This window comes from Aythya fuligula, chromosome 1 (assembly GCF_009819795.1).
Source record: "Aythya fuligula isolate bAytFul2 chromosome 1, bAytFul2.pri, whole genome shotgun sequence".
NCBI lineage: Eukaryota > Metazoa > Chordata > Aves > Anseriformes > Anatidae > Aythya > Aythya fuligula.
In genome coordinates, this window is record NC_045559.1 from 63,139,427 (window position 1) to 63,160,853 (window position 21,427).

At 49.0% G+C, this 21,427-nt stretch overlaps 2 protein-coding genes across 2 annotated transcripts in view; one reads left to right on the forward strand and one right to left on the reverse strand.

Moving 5' to 3' along the window:
• Positions 1-422: 422 nt before the first annotated feature.
• ETFBKMT (electron transfer flavoprotein subunit beta lysine methyltransferase) lies at positions 423-5,281 on the reverse strand. The gene is made up of 3 exons (XM_032186715.1): positions 4,049-5,281; positions 2,038-2,168; positions 423-1,349 (listed from the first exon to the last, which is right to left on the reverse strand). The coding sequence occupies exons 1-3, from the start codon at positions 4,675-4,677 to the stop codon at positions 982-984; spliced, it is 1,128 nt and encodes a 375-aa protein (XP_032042606.1). The 5' UTR covers positions 4,678-5,281; the 3' UTR covers positions 423-981.
• A 13,211-nt stretch (positions 5,282-18,492) lies between these two features.
• Positions 18,493-21,427, forward strand: part of DENND5B (DENN domain containing 5B) — a 107,901-nt gene continuing 104,966 nt past the window's right edge. The window contains exon 1 of the mRNA XM_032195148.1: positions 18,493-18,674. Within this exon, the coding sequence (XP_032051039.1) occupies positions 18,563-18,674 (112 nt within the window). The 5' untranslated portion in view covers positions 18,493-18,562. The remainder of the gene's footprint in view (positions 18,675-21,427) is intronic.

Genomic DNA, 21,427 nt, shown 5'->3' on the forward strand with positions numbered 1-21,427 from the left:
CCGCATCACTGCTTATTAAGTAGTAAACTGCTAAAAATTATGGTTCCTGCAAGGCTGCTCTGAAAACATTGGTTTTTGCTTCACGTTGCTAAACTTAGAGTCTCTCACAGCCTCTAGGTGTCCCTGCTTGAGAAGGGGGTTGGACCAGACAGCCTCCAGAGGTCTCTTCCAACCGCCAGCATTCTGTGGTTCTGTTCAGAAAAATGGCAGAAGGAAAGACAACTTCAACCCCCATCCTTTTCCCCTCATGATAAGTGTCTTTTTTTACCCTTGCGAAGTTAGGGAATGTAGCCATTTGAATGTTCTCTCTAAAGGAGAACATATATCGTATGGCTATATAATCATGCCAGGTATTAAGAACTTTTACTGTGGCTACAAGTCAAGAAACATGTTTTAGGCTCCTAAATAACCACTCCAACAGCTTCAAGGAAGAATAGATTTATTTTAGAGGGAAGGGGGAGACACAAATTAGTTACTTGGACATTCAGAAGAGAGATCCAGAAACAGAGCAAGGCACTTAGAATTGAGTATACTGTAAGCTAATAGTCTAGCAGAGAGTTATACAAAGGACAACAACCAATTTTTCTGTAAAGTGTGTTAAAGCAGTGCAGTAATCTTTCAGCTGCCATCTTCCTCTCTCCTCACAGTGGTATACTGAACACCTAAAACATTGCACAGTAGTGTCAAGGAGTGAGATTACCACATGAATTAGACAAAAAACATCAAGCATGCAAACTCTGAAGTGCAATCTCTTTGGATTTGCACTTCAGCAGGTCTTACTGAAGAAAGTTTGCATGTAGCTGTTACCTCAGATAGATCCAAAGCCTCAGTGAACATGACTGAAATCACTACAGTGAAGGAACAGCAACCTACTTGGCATTAACAGGTATGTTCCATGTTTAATTTCCATTTCTGTTTTATATACTTACAAAAAAAAAAAAAAGCCACCCAAGTGAGACAACATTGATTAGGAAGCCAGCTTTAACAGCTTTCTAAGCTATTTGATGAGGGCTGATAACTCCAGACGATACTTGATGTTAATCCATGGTTTTCCTGTCTGGTATACTCAGGAAGGGAATATTCTATCACTTTGTGGAGCTGGTTGTGAATGCTGTGGCTTAAAAACTGATACCTGCCAGGGTCACCAATCAGCACTTCAGTTTGATGAATCCTGATGCACTTCCTCAGCCAGCGATGGAGACCGTCAGCAAGTTGTTCATCATAAAACATATCGCCCAGAACAATGAGGTCCCACTTGCCAGCGTCCGAGTTAATGATATTCTTAATGGCGATGGGGAAGGGATCCAGGTGGTTCAGTTCACAGTTCAACCTCATTGCCATGCCTGCAACTGAAGAAAAGTCACAGAGTAAAAAAAAGTTTTAGGATTCTGCCGTTCAGCCCCCTTGCAAATTTCGTTGATGCATTTTTCAATTTAATCTCTTAAATATTTTTGTTTATCCAATTGAAGGACTTCCACAGCTTTCATTATGGGTCAAAATCTAGCACGAAGTGATAAAATTTTATCACTAGGGAAGTACTATCCATACTGGAAACCAAGGGCAGTCCAGGGATCAAACTACATGTAGAAGAGCCCTCTTGTCTCAACCTACGAATATACTTCCTCCCTAATCGATGAGTAATCAAGCTATGAACAAACTGAATTCACAAGTCAGTTAAGGGAATACAAAACCTGGAGGGAAAGAAAGGCAAAATTCAGGCCCTAACATATGAAACTGCAGGAAAAATGCTATGGTCCTACAGAGAAAGCAGCTTGCCACCTACACTTGGGATTCTCTTCCAAAACAGCTGTGATGGTGTATAGCACATGTTTGACAGAGACTTTGTTCACTGCTATGCAGACACTTGGTGCAACCCAGCTTCTAACACTGGCAAAATCCATTCATCTTTCTAGCGCTCACAGAACTCTGTTTGGAAACTGAATTTCTGCCAAGTGAATCAAAGAAAAGTCAGTGTTAAACATGCTTTAATAAAAACAATAAAGGTCTTTACAGAGAGGTGGGAAAAGAAGGCCTTACTAGGGTCGATGTCATTAGCAAGGACTTGGGATGCACCACTCATCACAGCAGCTATCGCTGTTGCTCCACATCCACTTCCAAGATCCAAAACTGATCGCCCTTTAACAACGTGTGGATTATCTAGAATGTACCTGGATTTAAAAGGAAGGCTGTTAGTGCAATACACAAGTTACGCAGGTTACTCGGGTTTGCATTATGCTGCACAAGAGTTTACTTCATACAGGTAATGAAGCGTGGTATCTTAAAGGATGCTTGTCCCACATATGCCTTGTGGTACAGAGCTCCTTATTTGCCTCTGCTGATAGAAAAATCAAGTACCACTGCCCTTTGTTACCCCCCTTCCCACAACAGCTCAGTGCTTGAGCTGGGGATATGAGACCAGTGAGAGAAACTGATTTCGTTTTAAGGAAAATAACCTCCTGCTAGGTCTGACATACAGCTTTGTCACTCTGTTCCCACAGCTTTGCCCCGTTATTTGCTACTTTTCAAATGTTCTCTGTTTATGAGGGCACCCAGGAAAGACCTTTGTGCAGAGAGGCTCAGCAGTCTGGCAACTGCCCCCCGCCACATAATCCCTCCTCCTCTGAGACCAGCCGATAGTTTGCAAACAGGGCAAAGGACGGGGTGGGACCTCCATGGAAGCCCTGTTTCCTCTGTCTAGGGGCTGTGCTTGGATTTGCAGTGATGTTCCTGCAGTAACATGCACAGCACGGGCTGGCCCAAGCACGGCAAGTGCTGTGTTTCCAGCTGAGGGCTTCTCAGGTTTCCCCTAACGACCACAGTGACTTAGGGCATGCGTCCCCTGGCAGGGACACGCCACGGCCGTGCTGGGATAACGAGGCATCTTACGGTACAGAGAGGAGTAGCTTGGAACAGGAGACTTCTGGTGTGGAAACGCCAACTGTGAAACAAGCACGGTTAAAGAAAAAGCACATTTTCAGGTTCCTGGTTTTGTTTTACTTTTTCAGATTACACGGCTGATTTCTGACATGCCCGATGCATCAAGACAAGGGCATAAACAGTACGACAATCAAGTGGTGAAATGCCAGACCATTCGTATTGCTACCCAAATATCAGGGCACATAAATCGTATAGTAAAAAGATAGAGATTACCTTATATTATTCAATCTTGCACTGTTTAGAAGCATCCTAATTTGTCTAAATGGCAGGCTAATCAGCAATTTAACTGCACAACCCATCTTTTTCCTGGCTGAAAGTGCCTTCCTATTTACACTTCCCGGCAGAAAAACAGCAAAGCCCCAATCCAGATCCTCCCATTTCATCTACGTAAGAATGCCTGACAGTTACTTTATTATTATTTTTTTTTTCTGCTATTCAAAGTAAGACATTTCATTTTACAGAAGAACAGAACTCTAACTAGTTCCTGGGCATCAGGAATAGCAACAACATTCAAACACATTTCTACAGTAGGTGGCAAAAATAAAAGTGTGGCTTCTGATGTGACTGGAAGGCAGTCAGTAAGGCTTGATAAAAAGGCTGCTGAAATCCTAAAGGAAGAGACTGACTCAGGCTAGCCAGCACTCCAAGAGCATCAGCACAAACCTACTTTTCTCAGCTGACTAGACGCACATCCACTGCCTGTCTGTCTCCAACAACAGCAGCAAGAGCAACGTGTCACCACAAAACAGCCATCCTTCTGTTAGGAGTGACAATGGGTGATGGAACTAACAGCCCTGCAAGGTTTTGATGGCAAATGCACGGCTCTTCCACAGATCCAAATTCAGCCCTGTGGTCAACGCATGCAGCTCCATAGAAGAAAACAGATTTCAACGTAAGAGCTATAAGCTACTCTACATATAGCAGGTGCTGAAACTTCACAGCCAACCAGAAGAGACTACTTCTATCCTGTATAAGCAGAGAGGAGCATGGATGATGTGCTCTCATACAAGGCAACTACATGTCACCATAAATCACTACAGCCAGAGCCAGACCTGACCTCCTGACCAGCTGCAGACTGGACTGAGCGTTTTCAGCGATGTGTGCTGCATACCTGGACAGGGCTTGGCCTCCTGGCCAGTAAATTGCCCAGAACGGGTCCCCATAAGGCCACAGGTCAGGCTTTTCCCTCCAGAACCTGCAGCGAGGGGTGAGGAGGCGCAGTCGTATCTCTGGCGTGAGGTGCCCGCTGCTGGTGACCTCCGTGTTCTCCTCCAAAAACGCCCTCACCTCAGGGTCCAAAGTCCTGCCAGCGCTCCAGTGGCGGCAGCGCTTCCAGCGCAGCGAGGGGGCTCCTCTCCTGCTCCTCCAAGCCCTGGCCAGGGCGTTCTGCCTGCCCAGCAGGAGCCGCCTCCAGCCACGGAAAGCCATCTCTCCCCAGGACAGCTTGGAGCACGGCTTATCTGAGACGGGCGATGAGGCGGCTGGAAGGAAACTCACAGGATGCTGTTTTTCATAGTGACAGATGATGATTCCTGAAAGGGAAATAACGCTATGTAAGCAATTTTTCTGTGACTGCAGGGCTAAGCACCACCAGGGCTTTAGGGAGCAGAGGTTCCTGTGCTGTTGTATTGTCACGATCGTGTGTCTTGCCCCTGTCCCAGACAGCCTTCGAAGCCTGCAGGAAGTGGTACGTAAGGAAGGAGCTGTCACAAGACCCACTGGGAAGAATGCTATCAACATATTTAATGAGAATCAACCAGTTAGGGGGAAAGCCAACAGCAAAAATTTAAACGAAAAAATTAACCCGAGCTAATGCAAGAAAAACAGAACCAGCACATTCCCCAAAACTGTCTTTAGAAGATGAAGCGTTCAGACTGGACGAGCTCATATGTCACTGCTCAAGGCTGGTCTTCGAGGCACAAGCAGAGAAGCAAAGGAGGGGGGAAGCACGGCCTCTGCTAGCAAACAGGGCCATAGGCAGAGGCTGAGCAGTGGGTGAAGAGCACTTTGCGTTTCGGGGCTTCACTTGTCCTTTCCTTGTCCACATCCTCAGCAGAAGCTCCTGTGTTTTCTGCTGTGCGAGCATGGGCTTTGCTTTAGTGTTAGTCTGACTGCTTGCTGACACCCAACACCTGCTATTTAGGATGCCAGCCCAGTCAAACCCTGGCTTTAATCGCTGGCTGAAGGCTCGGTATTTTCATTACAAACAAACCCCTGTGACAACGCTTTGCTCCTCCACGCCTGAGAACGCCACTGGGCAGAGCCCAGGCAATTACCGCGGGTAATTAACCCACGCGACATTCCCCGGCCAGGCCGAGCCGCGTAATCCCCCGCTAATTGCTGCACGTTAATTTGATGTACGGCACGCTGCCGCGCCCGACAGGCCGAGGTTCAGTCGCGACAGGGCCGCGACAGGGCCGCCCCCCCGCGGCGAGGCGGGGCCGGGGCCGGGGCCGGGGCCCGTCGCGGGGCGCTGCCGGCCGCCACCTACCTGCTGCCGCCGCGCCGCGCCGCTCCGCCCCGCTGCGCCGCGCCGGGGCCGGGCCGGGCCGTGCTGGGCTGTGCCGTGCTGTGCCGCCCGTCCTTAAAGCGGCAGCACGGGGAGAGAGCTCGGCTGTGGGGGGCTCGGCTCTAGGGATCCTGGTGTTCTGTGTCGCGATACGTGCCGACACGAGCAGCCGCTGTCCCTCAAGTCGGCAACATGGCTGCTGCGCTGAGGGCGCCCTCGCTTCTCTTCCACCCCAAACGCCACAGCAGGGGCGTGAGGGAGGGCGGCTTAAATCGCTCCTGTCCCAGTGCCCGATCACCCTCTGGGTGCAGAACCTTTCCCTAACCCCCAGCCTGACCCTCCCCTGTCCCAGCTCCATGCCGTTCCCTCGGGTCCTGTCACTGTCCCCAGAGAGCAGAGCTCAGCGCCTGCCCCTCTGCTCCCCTTGTGAGGGAGCTGCAGGTGCCATGAGGCCTCCCCTCAGCCTGCTCTGCTCTGGACAAGCACCCGATAACTTATGAATGGTTCTGTTTCCTTCATTCCCTTATACATATATATATATATATATTTATTTAGGCAATAAAGCGTGTTTTCACCAGGCAGTGACTACAGCATGCAATCAAACCCTCACATCTCATCTTTCTCCTCCTTCCCCAGTCACATTCCCCGACACACCAGGAGAATTTCTGGGTTCCCCACGGGGTGGTTGGGTGCCACAACACCACAAAAGCCTTCCCACAGGGGCTGCCTTTGCTTCATTGATGTCCTGGCTGGATCCAGCTACGGGACACAAGAGGCCACAGTGGGGAATAGAAGCAGCTTCTGACAAGAACAGCAAACAAGGCTTTCCCTAGCTTCCCCGTGGCACAAAGCGTCCCAAAATTCACATGCTACGTTCTGTAAAAGGCTCCTGAGCCGTGCCTGAGGTGATGCCGCCAGCCCTGCAGCTCTGCAGGTGCCAGGTTCAGAGCAGATCACACAGGCAAAATCTGGATCTGCCCGATCGCCTGGGTTACGAGGCCATCTAGTGACCTGCTGGCTCCATACACATGAAATGTGCTCTCCAGGGTGCAAAGCAAGGCCCTAAAATTATTTAGTCTTCCATGAGTGCCCAAGGAAGGTGGCCCCACCGTGCTGGGCTGCCAAGAGGCCAGGATGCAGTGGGAGAAGGCCAGGGCCCAGCCAGAGGCTGGTGTCTGCTCACCACATGAAGGGGCCTGCAGTCCACCAGCATGTTGAGCTGTAGGGATATTTGTGTGTCTTTTACTTGCCTGCGTACGGCTGTAAAGCAGGAGTTTCCCCTCATCTTTTATAGGCTTTGATATCAAAGCATGGCCCAGGTGCAGGAAGTTCATTATTTCTTGGAGGCCTTAGGGTGAACTGTGAGGTTTCAAAGGTCTTGAATCTTTCAGCAGCTTTTGCTTGTCCACCCCTGGGAGGGAAATACTGAAAGCACTTGTGATACCCAAAGCTGTGCCAAAAACATGCAGTTCAGGACAGGTCCTTGTGCCCTCTAGGTACTCACCACTATGCTAGAAATAAAGAGCTCAGTACTGTAATAGAAGAATCACTACCAACATCAGCTCAGGATGCCTTATTAAGGTGTGATAATGACTTTATCACATAATACACCTCTGCCTTGTACATTTTATTTTATGGCTGAGAAAAGATTTGCAAAATACTGCCGATGCTCTCAGAAGGTTCACAGAGAAACCTCACAGGAAAAAGCCTGTTCACTTTGATCTTCCGTCTCCAGGCATTTTAAGAAGTAACTTCTCAGGCCTAGTTCTTCTGAACTCCCAGTACATGGTATTGCTCAGTAGCTATTTGAACCTCAGTGAGGTCACTGCTCTCTAATACAGAGCAGCACCCCACTGAGGCAGTTAAAAAAAACCCTTACAGACTCCAAACGTGACATTAAAAGGCTCTGATACCGATGATAGCTGCCAGCCCTCTTGCAAAAGTCTGGGTAAACCACTTAGACTTTCAGGACGTGCTCGTGTTGATTATGTCAGGAAAGGATCACCACCCATCCCTGTGAGAAAAAAAGTGTTTCATTCCCTAAAGCTTTTTGCTTTAGTTTAGATAGTAGCATCTTGAGAATTTCTGCTGATCAAACGCATGATGCAGTTTGCAGCCAGCTAACATAACTGCGCTGGAATTTGCTCTGAGGACAAGGACAACTTTAATCACAACAAAACATTGATCTGATAGATGGTGGAGGAGCGCAACTTGTTCAAAGAGGCAGTTGTAGCATAACACAAAAGGGACTCCTGTGCGTCCAAGGGAATTAGTGGATTACTGGCTGATGATAAAACCGCCTAGGACCCTGGGGAAATCTTGTCTGAACCAATTAACAACAAAAACAAGTGGAACTGTCTGAGAATGGGGAAAAAGGGAAGACAGAGAAGAGCTGCCTTCATGTTAAGGAACCCATGACTCATGAGACATTGTAGATACAAAGGTTAAACCCAAGGGAAGAAAGACCTGCAGGGCAGCAGCCAGTTGATAACCTCACCTTATTCCTTCTCTCCTACCTTTTAAAACTGAATCTACAGCTCCATTTCCCAGAGCTCTTCCTGCAAGGCCAACTGCTATCGTTCACTTCAACAGAAGGACCTCAGTGGAAATTCACAGAATATGGATTCATTTGGAGTGCTGTTGATTTATAAAAAGCCTCCCAACAACTCAATATCAACAGCCAGGGGTTTTGCACATCAGGATCAATTTGTGGTTAGCTAGAGGCTGCAGAAACAAGTCATTATCAAAATACAGCTGGCACATTAGCTAGTGGCTAAGGGAAAATTGAAGTTGAGAGCACTAGCTAGGTAAGGGAGAGGCAATTCAATTATTCTGTTGTGCCTTCAGGTACAATCCACACCTACTCATTTCAGAATCACTGCATCTTTTGCATTTGAGAAATAGCTAACCTGACAAAACAAATCATACATTATATGCAGTATGTCCTGAAAGCATTGTGTGTTTTTCATAGGTTTACTTGTCCCTATACCTTCCAGCTGCATTGGGTTAGGAGAAGGAACGAGCAACAGCTGGTAAAGATAAAGGTATCAGGTGCAGCCTGGCATAGGATGGAAGCAGGGGAGCATGCAAGGTGTAGTTTTCTATGGGGTGAAATAAGCAAAAGCTAAGTTAATCTGTCTCTCATGCTTATGTAGGCTTAGTCTTTCTGAGATGAAGTGTTCTTGCAAGAGTCACAGAGGTAAGACCAAGAAGATGAAAACTCTCATTTCTAACATCACCCCTAGTTTTGTCTTTGCCCGTATACACAGTTAAAATGCAATTGGTCTCAGTTGTTTGCTCATGTTCATGCACAGCCAAGCATGGGAGTGTTTATGTAGCATAGGCAAAGCCTCAAAAGACACATGGAGTCAGAGGGTTTCTGCTTTTCTTTGTGTTCACTGCTCTTCAGAGAGTGCTGTACCTTGCCGATGCAGCTGTGTGCTGGTCCAGATTTGGCTAACTGCTCATGCAAGAGTGTTGTGGGGCTACTTATTTTGATATTAAAACTAGAGGATGCATATTTTTAAGGGTGCTTAAGCTCTGTTTTTTAACAGCTGAAGTCTCCTTGAAATACTGAGACCTTGACTCAGGTGGGGTATCTTGTGACAATCAGCTAGCCTGAGTGAAACCTCACTGTGTGGGAAACTTGGGCAGAAACCAGCTGAACCTGATGAGCATATCTGCAGTTAATGAATGTGTCCAGAGCTGTGTTGTGTACACACAGGTGTGCTGGTGGTTCTGGTTGCACAGCAAGAAGGTTTCCACACAGGCAGCATCTAAGAAGGAGCTACCATGATGCTGGCACAGCCATTTGGGGGTGACTGTGTTAGTACTCCCAAAGAATGGCTGGTGGGGGATAGTTAGCAGTGGGTTTCTTCACAGCTCCCTTTTGTCATCCACTCACTGAATGGTCCCCGTTGTACTTCTTGCACCGCTGTGATGCTACTATGTAAAATCTGTAAAAGCTTTTTGGATGCCTGTGCTATCTCTTGGGTGGTTAGAGCTTTAGTGTTACAGCAATCTACTGGAAGCTGTTGGATATCTCAACTTGGGAGCTGGGTATCTCATCTCTGGAGCTAGCCTATGGTGGGACAGAGCTCCTGGAGGAAGAAGGAAGGGCTGCAAGTAGAGCTGATGAATGGCTGACTGCTGTCACATCATTTATCTGTTTGTTTATTTGTTTTCTTTTTTCTTTTTTTTTTTTTCTTTTTTTTTTTTCTGTACCATCACATCAGTCTGCACTTCCCTGCAAAGCCCTGAGAGAGGAAGGAGATGACAGCTGAGAAGGGGCTGCTTGTGCGCTAGGGAGCCTCTCCAGCTGGTCTCAAGGCAATCTGTATTTGTCTAAGCCTGCCTGGGTGAAATGAAGATGTTTTCCATGTCCTCATCCTTCCTGACTTCCTGCAACAGGAAAATCCATCCTGCCTGCCTCTTCCTTGGGGCTCTGCCTCGCATCCCCTCAATATTTAATGTTCCACGGGTGATCTGTAGGTCTCATGGTTTCAGACCTTAGCTTTCCCCAAAGATGCCAAACAACAGTGCTAAGCCAACGTCTCATCTGGAGCAAGAGAACACAACTGCAGCCTGGATCGTAATGCAGCCAATGTTTCCCAAGCTTAGCTCTCCTTCTTGTCAGGTGGGCTCTGTTCAGTAGTGTGTTCAAACCCACGACTAATTCCTTCTCTCTTCTCCAGGCAGTGCTCCAGCATGCTCCAGAAATCAACCAGAAATCAAAATCAAATGTAGAAGTACATTTGATTGTCTGATTTTTAAGGACCCTGCTAACAGGGATAAGGTAAGGTAAACAAAGATTTCAAGGAGCTGCATCAGTTCCCGGGAGCCGGTTGATTCAGTATTTCCCCAGTGCTGGAGAACTTCACAGAATATTTTAGTTTCCCACTGGTGTTAGAGCCTGGCATCAGCTGAACTCTTCCTTTCACCTTCCACGCGGTAGTCTGCCAAACATTTGGATTCTCGCAGGGATCTGGGGACAGAGGAAGTGATGGAGGTCTGAAGCAGATGCAAGACAGCTAGCATTTATTCACTAGAGAGTTCCTAGGGGAAACTGCTCACGTTCGATATGCCTCCTCTTCTGGTTGATGCTTGCTATAATGTTTTGGGGGAGTTTCAGGTTCCTGAAGCAACTTAGCTGTGAGTCAGGGTCAAGCTGTGTCAGGACCTCTGCTCTTTGGTGTTTTGCACTGGTGTCTAAAGTGTCTAAAGAAATGACCCCACTGCGGGGATGCCCAGAGGAATGGAAATACAGCTGCCCTGCAGCCCCAACCAGCTCATTCTCATGATGAATATGTTGGAGCTTAAGTTCAACATGACCAAGTAGAGAAGAGCTACTACTTGTGCACATGGAGGTATCGGAAGGTCTCGAGGGATTGGAAAAGGTCTCAGCATTTGGACCTGTTGTCAATTTTCAGTGATACCCTACAAAGAGTTACTTCCCCTGGCTTTCCCCTCCATGCTTAGTCATGCAGGGTTAACCTCCAAAATGTGTTTTACACCCTTCTCCTTAGAATAACGGCAGTTGTCATTTTTGTATCAGCAGGTTTGAAATGCACACCAGGCCAGATCCGTGGAGGTGTGTTTTTTTTTTTTTTTTTTTTTTTACAGAATAGTTTAAACTGACTTTACTGACATTAGTCTGTATAAAATGGCATTGTGCTTCAGACCTCTCCGGGCTGACTCAGGCAACGTGCTGCAGCTTCCTTCATAGAGTAATAGAATGGTTTTGTTTGGAAGGGACATTAAAGACCACCCAGTGCCATCCCCTGCCATGGGCAGAGACACCTCCCAGCACCCCAGGCTGCCCAAAGCCCCGTCCAGCCTGGCCTTGAGCACCTCCAGGGATGGGGCAGCCACCTCTTCTCTGGGCAACCTGTGCCAGGGCCTCACCACCCTCTGAGGGAAGAATTTCTTCTGAATATCTAATCTAAATCTCCTCTCTTTTAGCTTAAAGCCATTCCCCTTTGTCCTATCACTACACTCCCTGACCAAGAGTCCCTTCCCAGCTTTCCTGCAGGCCCCTTTAGGCACTGGCAGGCCACTGTAAGGTCTCCCCAGAGCCTTCCCTTTTCCAGGCTGAACACCCCCAGCTCCCCCAGCCTGTTTCCAGATGAGAGGTGCTCCAGCCCTTGATCAGCCTCGTGGCCTCCTCTGGACCCACCAACAGGTTGATGTCCTTGTGCTGGGGGCCCAGAGCTGAACGCAGGGCTCCGGTGGCGGAGTCTCATGAGATACCTTTGTGGCAGCAGAGGACACAGTGCAGAGATGCCTGGATGGGCTTAGGGACTGGCTCCCAGCAGGGCTGGACTCTCCAGCTACACACAGAGCTGCTCAGCTGCATCCTGTCACAACCCCAGAGCTCCTCACAGCACACCCAGCCTGGGAGCCCCCTGTCTTGCTCTGCCTCATCTCACAGCTCTGTTTCTAACAGGTGGGAGTCAGGTCTCGTGCAAGCAGCTGCACCCAGCTCTGATGGAAGCAGCAGTGTTGCTGTGACTGTGCCTGGCACCAAAGACTGCTGCTGCTGTCTTGCTCTCACCCCTGCCAGGCAATGCTGAGCACTGGGAAGCCAATGCCTCTGGTTTAGCTTGGGAAAAACTCCTGGGATTGCCCCCTAAGTCTTGCATTTTGGCCTGCAGGGAGGCACTGAGCCTACTGCCACATCAGAGGGTGTTAAATGCTCCCACCCGCAAAGGATGTGCCTGACAGGAACTGCTGGAATTGCTCAGCATGGATCCAGTTTTCAGTATGTTGTGGCTATTGGCTTGCAAGGAAGTCACCCAGAAACATGATCCTCAAGGAGAAGCAATCTGCTTTGATCTCTCTCCTGCTGTTAGATGTGAGCTCAGAGCTGCACTCCAGTGTTTCTGAGCAAAAGCATGAGTGTCATAAGGCAGAACGGCAGAGCTGTCATTGGTAGAAAGAATCCTAAGCAGCAAAGTACTTCCAGGCAAAATATTGTTAACTGCCATGAAGAATGAGCGGTGGAGAGATGGCTGAACCTATGGGTAGCAGAAGTCTAAACATTTATAAAAACACAGGCTGTAATAGGAAGATTGAAACAGCCCCTTCTGTGCTTTGATTTGCAAGAACTGCTTTTAGATTGATAACATAACATCACTCCAACGACATAAATGTTTATTATAACTGCATGCAGCAAAGCAGCAGTCCTTGCTAAACGGTGAAACAATTCAAAATGCATATTCATTTCAGGAAATACTTTTCATCTGCCCTTGATCTCATGTTGTATATTGGCTATGGATTCAGTGGATTTGGATTTCTTTAGCACGCCCTTGGGCTTTCAAGTGTGCTAGGATGCATTGTAATGTAGATGTGGGGTGTCTGGCACTTCTTGCTGAATAGGGCTTCAAAGGGAAGTTGGGAAATTGAAATCGGGGAAGTTGAAATCAGACTCTAATTACATTTGTACGGGGGCCAAAGGCAATTTGACAAAGAGCTTACGTGCTCTCCGTGAACAGATTTTTGTCAGGAGCGCATGAAAATACACGGTTGGTTCACGCTCTCCCTGATAGCAGCAGACGTGGGACTGGAAGCAAAGATAAAGGAAAAGCCACGATGTTGGCCAGGTGTATGTGACAGCCTGGGTGCCTCTGCTCTGCAAGCTTTCCCAGCACTTCCCGTGGGCAGAAACTCACGTGGGTACATTTAGTGGCAAGACTCCTTGCCCAAGCAAACGCGTGCTGAGGTCCTGGGGCGCTGATATCAGGGGAATACGAGTTTAGAGCCAGGAAAACAACTCCCCAGCGGAAAGCAACCCTGAGCCCAAAACACGCGGCCCCTTCCCAAACAAAGAGCAGAGCTTTGCTCCGCACGCCCGGCTCAGGGCTGCAGGAAAGGCATCTGCCAGCACAGCACGGCGCGGCGCTGGGATGCCGGGGCTGCCCACAGGTGCATCCCCCAGCGGGGCCGCCCTGGGGAACAACGGGGCTTTGTCCTAGCAGATGTTAGGGCAGGGGAGAAGCGGCGTTTGCTCTATGCTCCTGGGGGCTGTTGAAGCTGGGGAGCTCATTGACCCGATTACTGGGAGCTGGTGCTTCTCAGCGGCTACAGGGATTTGGCCAAGGTCAAGCGGCGAGGGAGTGATGCTGGGATGGAAAGCTGCGTGGGGGCTTTAGCTGGACGCTTACAGCACAACGCCTCCATTAGCACGTGACGTGCCAGTGATTGATGCAAGCAGCGTACTTTGCTGATTGGGTTTGATCTCGGCGTGTGCGTCTTGAGTGAGCAAAGAGCAGCAGGCGTACCTCGCAGGGCAAAGCGCGGTCTTTGACCTCTGGGTCTTGGCACTGAATCATCCGAATTGCAGCGGCTGCACGTGAGCCTGCTCCTGACTTGATCAGGGGGGATAAGGGAAGGCCACCTAATCGGGCGCTTGGCAGGAGGAGGTGCCTCTTGCAATCTCAGTGCAAAAATCAAAGGAAAAGAAGTGGAGCAAAACGGCAGGCAGGAATCATGGATTTTCACCATTCTGGCACAAAACGTATGTGGAGGAAAAGGAGGTCCCAAACCGGGGAGCCCTGCCCAGCCCAGAAAGGAGGTGCCCCTTTGGCAGAGGGCTGAGTTGTGAAGCCAGGCTTGCAGAATGAAGACAGGCTGCGTATCCCCATCATTGCCTGTGCTGTAGGATCAGCTTTCTGAAATCGGGCTAGGTGCACTTGCCAAGGAGTTGGAAAATACTGCGGGTTTTTTGAGAAGAAAGCACGTAGGGCCAGTAGTGGGATGGAGGGAGAGAGAAGGTGCAATCAGCTATTAAATCATTTTGGTTGTCTTGTGAAACCTCTCCCTCGGGGATCCTCTCCAAAAGCAAATAAGAGTGGAATGTGTCTAGATGTGTTTGCAGTGGAAGGGCACGTGTGATGGATGTACATAAAATGAGCAAAATGGAATCGGCTACAACAGAGAATTAAAGGTTTAAGATCTTTAAATTGTAAATCACAGGAGCTTTGGGGTTCCTGTGGCAGAGATGCAGGGAAGTAGTCATCTTTTCCTTCGTTATCTATAATTCTGCTATATGAATAATAATTACGCAGTGTGACAGAGGAAAGCCGTGTGCTTTTATTCCGGCTTAATCTTTACAGATATGAGGCCAGTATAGAAGACGAGCTACTTGCTTTAATGGTATTATAATTTGATTTAATATTAGAATATGTGCCTGCAGTATCTGCTCTCTGAGCAACAACAAATTGTGCTGGAGGAAATGTTCTTTGCTCTGTGTCTTCTGGCTAGTGATCTGGTGTGTTTGGTTTTGAAGCCTCAGGCAGCAAATACCTTTCCAAGGTTTTAAGCAGTCTTCTTGCATAAGCTAAAAGAATAAAAACTGTTTTATGAACCTCGCTGTAAGATCTGCTGCTGCTGCTGTTGTTTTTCTCCCTGCTTCTGCTGTGTGCTCTTGTCTGCTTTGAGCCTAGGATGGTTTTAGTGTCAGTCTTAAAGTCCATTCTTATAAGCTGCCTTTCAGCTAGTTATTTGCACTCCGCTTCTCGTGAGGTAGCTCACAGTGCTGCAAACAGCTCAAATCAAAGTCAGCCAAAAGTAGAAAACTGTTCTTCTGAGCATCGCAAACATTCGTTTTCATCTAATTTGTTTTCCCTCTCTTCCACCCTACCAGATCTCGTGACTGCATAGCTATTAGAGGAAAATAAGAAAGGCTTTCAATGGAAAATCAATGTGGCTTGGCAGCTGGTAAGGGATCGTATGCAGGAAGCTGTAGAGCTGCCTTAAGTAGTTGAGCAATCCATCAGCAGCAAGCGCGATTTTCATTTCATTGAAGAATGCTGAAGAAAATAAAATGTGAAGCAAGAGTCCCAGCAAGGAGAAGTGATACAGCCTTCAAATAGCAGGGTTTGCCACCTCTCCGAAACGTTGGGCATTGCTTCCTTGCAGAAGTAGGACAAGGAGCTTGACAGACCTGCAGTCTGATCTTTTCTGGCAGATCCTAAGGGCAGGGGGGGCTGACACGCTTGTTAGCATTTGACCCAGTTTAAACTAACAGATCCTGAAAAACAAAGACTTGCTGAGAGATTAAGGAGCGGGAAGGCTGAAACAACTTGATACTGGGAGAAATCTTCCCTCCAGCTGAAGACACAAGTACCAAAGGAGGAAGAACAAACCCCCCAAGACAAAAATCTCCCCCTGCTGACACGCTGCTGGTGATGGAACGAAGCTGTTGCCACGGGAGAGCAGATTAAAGTAAAAAGGTCCTGGGCAGGTCTGGTCTATGCTATGAAGTTTTTTATGTTCACCCCAACCTGCACTTCAGTCCTACTGTATCCTTTCCCCATCTGCTCTGGCACTGCTCTGTATTCTGCAGTCCCAGGGACAAGCCCCATCTCCCCAGTATTATTGTCAGTGTGCTTTGAAAAGGGGACATCCAGCCCACCCATTGTCCCTTGCAGAGAGCCAACTCCCTTTGCTGCTGAAAGGAAAAAAATCCTCATAATCCCACTGTTAGCTCCGATCATCCCAGATGTGCCTCACAGCACAGCCCTACCAGTCACCGCCTCTTCCCTGGCTGCAGAAAAGCTTCTCCACGGCATGTGCCTGACTGGTGAGCGTACACCGCAGATTTTGATGCTTTGGGGCCTCATTCCCGTTATCCACTCCCTCTACAAGAAGTTCCACAGCCCTTTTGTGAACCTGCCTGTGGCTGCTGTGAAATGTAGGTAGTCAGTGTGGCAAACAGAGGAGGTGTTTGGCTGGTCTCTGAAGCAAGGCAGCCCCTCTAGAAAGGCCTTGGTGACCTGCGCAGGATGGGTTTGGATAGAAAAAGACTAGATTCTGGGAAAATAGTGGAAAAAAAAAATCTAATTAAAGAGGAAAGGGAATTGTGGACCTGGAGGGAAGACCTGTGTGCTTTCCTGTGCTGTACAATGTAAGGCATTGTGCATCAGGCAGTGGTGTGTTACATGCAGGTGCCAGTGCATTTTGCTCACACACCCTGTGTGAGCAGGGCCTTTTAAGAAAAAACCCTGCATGGCACAGCTGAGCACGGGGTGGGCACAAAGCGTGGGGTAGGGTAGGTGCTACGAGCCAAGGAAGCAGCCTGAAAGAAAACAAATGGAAAAAGTAGCTGTAAATGGGTGTCCAGTCTGCCTCCTGCATTGGAGGAGAGCAGTGCCACTGGGCAGGAAGGCAGAGGGCCCTCATGTAACTAAGGTCATGGGGGCAAGTTCTGAAATTTTAATATTGTCCAAAGACACTACTGTCAAGCTTACTTTAATTGTTAAAATCTCTTAAAAGTTACCCATTCTTTGAGATGAGAGCCAGGGTAAAAGGAAAAAAAATAAGATGAAAGTGAAGTAGGGGAGCTACCCAAAAGTGGTATGTGGCATCTGAAGCTAGGCTGGCTTGGAGGGTAACACTGAACAGCTCAGATGGAAGGGTTGAGATGACAAAAATCCAGGCCCAGGGACATAAAGTGGTGCACCACAGGTAGGAATATTTGGTGCTGCCAAGTCTGCTGGCACTGAGAAGGAGCTGGGTGGCCTCATTGGGATGACGTGCCCAGAAGATCCATCTTATAAGAAGAAATCATCATTGCCCATGTGAAACTCCTGCAAGAGCGTCTGTGGGAGCTGTGTACATAGGAGCAGGAGCTGAACGTTACAGCTGCTCCAGGAAGAGGAGTGGATTTTTGGACCCCGTTTGTTGGATTTTAAACCTGTAATTTCACATGCTGCAGTTCATGCCCACGTTTAATGCTGTATGTGTCATTGATGTTTGAGATTAAAATATCTACTCAACTATTTGAACCAAAAAATGTTGTCCCGTGCAGAAGACAGCTAAACAAAGCCATCTAGAACTGCCTGCTGCCCAAGAACAGGTCAGGATTGTTGTGTTAAATGTTGGGTTACTCTTAGAGGGTGTCCTAACTCGTACATCTTTTACAGAGGCTGGTGAAGCCACTTTTCTTGGACTTCCCGGAGACACCCATGCAGTCAGGCCTCCAAAGAGACACCTACAGCAGGAACGAAAGCAATTAGGCTTGAATGAGAGTCAGAGACCGACTGAGCTCTTATCCTCTGACCTACAGCCAACTGAGCAGGCAGATACAAGTTAATAAACAAACCAAACTAAATAAAATAACCCGGCTCTCAGTGCAAAGTCGAGAAAATGACTGGACTCACGGAAAACTCCTGCGTGGATCCAGCAGCGTCTAGCTTGTTTCACTGAGCACTGCAGCCACCAGAGGCTGTGACGTGACAGAGGGCTCCGATCTTCTTTTTCCTTGGATATTTTAGTGGGGAAATTGGTTGAGTCCTTGTCTGCTTTCAGTAGGCAGGAAGGTGAGATGTGAAAGGGCATCTAACATGTTGTTTCAAGGGGAAGGAGACCATGAGAGATGCTGCTGAGGGTTGCCAGCGGGTGGGAGGGAGCAGTTCTTCCTCCTGCCTCTGCATTATGGCCTGTGTTGAAGGTAAAATAATGAGTTCTGTGCAGGCATTTCCTACACCAATGCCATCATCAAAGGGGTTTGTTGAACAAGGACAATATAGATCAGAGCGTGTGGCTCATGGTGCTGAGAGGTAACTGAGGGAGATCCTAAGAGTCCATGCTAAGCAAGGGATGGGGCTGAAGATTGCACTCTGCATATACCAAGGGTAGTACGTGAATTTAGGGAAGAATGAAACTGCACATTGAGTGATTTTGTGATTCACAACCCTACCCTTTTAAAAGCAGATCAGCTAGTGCTTTGGCGTGGGGTGATGATAACCGCAGGGCTCACAGGAACGGGGCTAAAATCACGCCGATTCCTTCCTGGATATGCCAGAAGGGCTGTCAAACCCCAGTCCGTCAGGCCATGAAGAGATGCTTTAGGACCCCCTCACCCCCCCGGAGCCCCTCAGCTCCCCTCGGGGCCGGGCAGCAGCAGCAGGGGGGGGCCGGGCAGGCTTTAAAAGCCCCGCGGGGGCGGTGCGCCCGCTCCTCCCGCCCCCCTCAGCTGACGGCGGGGCCGGGGCCGCTCGGTGCCCGCCCGCCGCGGCCTGCGAGCCGCCGGGGACGGGGATTTGGGGACGGGGACAGGGACGGGGGGCTCCGTGAGCGCTGCGGCACCCACACGGAGCCGCCACCCCCGGTGGGATGAGCGGGAGCGGCGCCCCCGGGCCCGGCGCGGCGCCCTGCCGCTTCGCCCACTACTTCGTGCTCTGCGGCATCGACGCGGAGAGCGGGCTGGAGCCCGACGAGCTGGCAGGTGAGGGGGGCTGCGGGGCTCTTTGGGGTCGGGGGGCTGCTGCAAAATGTCCCTGCACCCCCCCCCCCCCCCCTCCTCCAAAGCCGGCACCGCCCCGGGGGGAGGCAGCCGGGGGGGCTCCGCGCCGCAGCGCGGCCGGGAGACGGCGTCTTCGGCCCTGGTTCGGGTATGGGGGGAGCTGAGGAAATGAATGGGATCGCGTCTTTTTGCCTTTTTTTATTATTATTTTATTGCGTTTGGTGGTTATCTGTTCAAAAATAGCCGGCCTCCGCCCCCGGAGGTGTCACGGAGCCAAGGCAAATTGTGGCGATGGGGTCGTGGCGGTGCTAACTCATCCGCTCGGATGGTCAGTGCCCACCGCCCGATTTGGGCAGCCTTGTGCGGGGAGAAGGCGGCATCCCCCCCCCAGACGGCGCTGTGCTCAGAAGGAAGCGTTCAAGCCGTTTTTTTTTTTTTTTTAAACAGGTAAAATCAGATTGATGAGAAGCTCGGTAACGGGACTTCAGTGCTTGGATGCTAAACGCTTCCTCCTGGAGTCGGGATTTGCGCTTTGCTGCCCATTTGTACCCATGCTGTGGGTATGGGGGGCACCCCACAGCCGTGCCCACCCGAGGGTCCCGGCGAGGCGTGCGCTGGGCTGCGGCAGGAGCGCGGCGCCTCCCGGTTGTGTAAGAGCAGGAGTCGCCATCTGCGTCGCCCATCAGCGCGCCCCGGTTGAAGTTCATCTGTCTGTGGGCTGCAAAAGGGGGGCAGATCAGGGCACCCGACTTCCCCAGACCCGTAGCCTTCCCCACGGTCTTTGCATGGAGCACGCGTTCGAGGGAGTCGGGGTCTCAGACTTGATGCCTGAGCCAAGTGGTCTTTGAGCCGTGTGGTTTTTAACATGTGCCCGTGACTGCGATCACGGTTTGGCTTTAGTGCTCTTAATAGAGATCTCCTGGCTCATGAGCCTTCTCCCAGCTGATGGCACGCAGGGTTGGATTTGCATAACACGACCTATTGGGGTTTCAGGAACTTGAATTTTGAGTCATCTCTAACTCGTTGTTCTGAAAAGAGGCTATTTTTAAAGCAGTGGTGGCTAGCAGGCTGTGCCTTCCCTGGTGACTACCTGTATTTTTAAAAACCTGTCTTTTGCTCATTTCTGCTCCGTTTCACAGTAGGGTAAACCAACGTGCTCTTGGGGAGCACTGTTCAAGGGCAGATGAATGCTTTTGGTCCATACAGTGTCGTGGCTCTGTGTCTTCCACGGCAATTTAGGAGGTTTAGCCAAACTTCCAGCAACGCGTATCTGATTTTAAAGCTAAAGATATGGTTTAAGCATGCAAAAACTTTTGGGTAATGCCAATTTTGGAGGCATCTTCAGTGCTTAAGGAGGTTGGGATATGGTAGAGGAAGAACTGGAGTAACAGGAACAATGGTGGGACTTCATATTACCACTGAGCAGTGTTATATTTTTAGGGACTTGTGACAAGAGCTCTCTGCTATCAGCTGGGAGCTCAGTACTTGGAAACGTCGGAGAAGAACAGGCAGTGCTGGGAGCCACAAATATAATGCAGCCATGGAGAAATTAACTCTGGTTTTAGATGCAGCTGAGAAGACATTTCTGTTAAACCTTGGGGAGTATTAATGCCACTATAGGCAGGCACCAGCGAGATCTCATCTGTCTGTTACAGGTTTCAAAAACTGAGCTACCAGGATTGAAATCATAATCGGAATACGCAGGGAGAGAGATGCTTGAGGAACAGAAAGGCTGTTGTGTCACAGGACACCCACAAATGAGGCTGTTGCTTTCTAAAAATGCTTTTACAATGCTTTCTGGAAAGAAACAAGCCTGTTATCTTGGTGTTGAATTATGTAGCTGTGATAGCTTTCCATCTTACTAGCCTTGTGCTTAAAGAAGCTGTTGAGGGAAGTCATGCCTTTGGTGAAGAGCTGCCATCGCTTAAGCTGTCACGCAGATCATCCCTAATTTAGCAAAAAAGTAATTAAGAACCTGCTTATCTCAAACCGTGCAAGTCCCTTAGCAGCCGCAGTACACAAAGCACCTTGCTGGAATAAGGCTCGAGCACATCGAACTGCGCCAGACCTGAGCACTGAGCAGAGGAGCGAGACGAGACAGAGGCCCCAGGGCCTGTTCTGTGAGCGGAGAAGCAGAAGTTACAAAATCCTCATGGGGTTTTTGGTTTCCAGATGGACTGGCTGGTGATCAGCAAAGGCGCGGAGGAGCTGCGGGTGAGGCAGCCATGGTGTCAGCTGGAGCTGCCTGACCTGTGCTGGGAGCAGCTCGAGGTGCACAGGAAGGCTTTCCTTGCCCAACAACTTAAACCCAAATTCTCCCTCTGCACAAAGACTTTGCAGTTAAAAAAATAATAGAAACAAATCTGTAAATTTATGCGTCAGGTGTGAAGCAAAATGTTCGACGTCTCTCTTGGAGGCAGCACAAATAACTGCCCTTGTGAGGCTTTCAAATTCTTTTTGTAGGGTTGCTATGTTTAATCACAAAATGAAGTACAATCAAGGTTTTAAAGGTTGACAAGGTCTCTACATGCTTTTAGGGAAGAGTGACTTGCTCTATAGGTGCTCCTGCAGATGCTAAGTGCTTAATATACATTTGGTAGATGAGAATTTTCCATCATGCAAATGATTCATTTTGCTTAGATTTTTTTTCTCACTTTTGCATGTGTATTATTTTGCGGTGTATTTTGTTTTCTTTTCTAATATAGGAAACTACTCCACAGCTGACTTTTCAAGTG

What these genes read in the sequence shown, in the direction of transcription:
- ETFBKMT (XM_032186715.1), bottom strand. Translation starts at nt 4,677, where the DNA reads ATGTTGATAGCATTCTTCCCAGTGGGTCTTGTGACAGCTCCTTCCTTA. An exon ending in GGAGGCCAAGCCCTGTCCAG is followed by an intron (nt 2,169 to 4,048) that starts GTATGCAGCACA and finishes TTTTAAATCCAG; the next exon opens with GTACATTCTAGATAATCCAC. An exon ending in TGCTAATGACATCGACCCTA is followed by an intron (nt 1,350 to 2,037) that starts GTAAGGCCTTCT and finishes ACTTTTCTTCAG; the next exon opens with TTGCAGGCATGGCAATGAGG.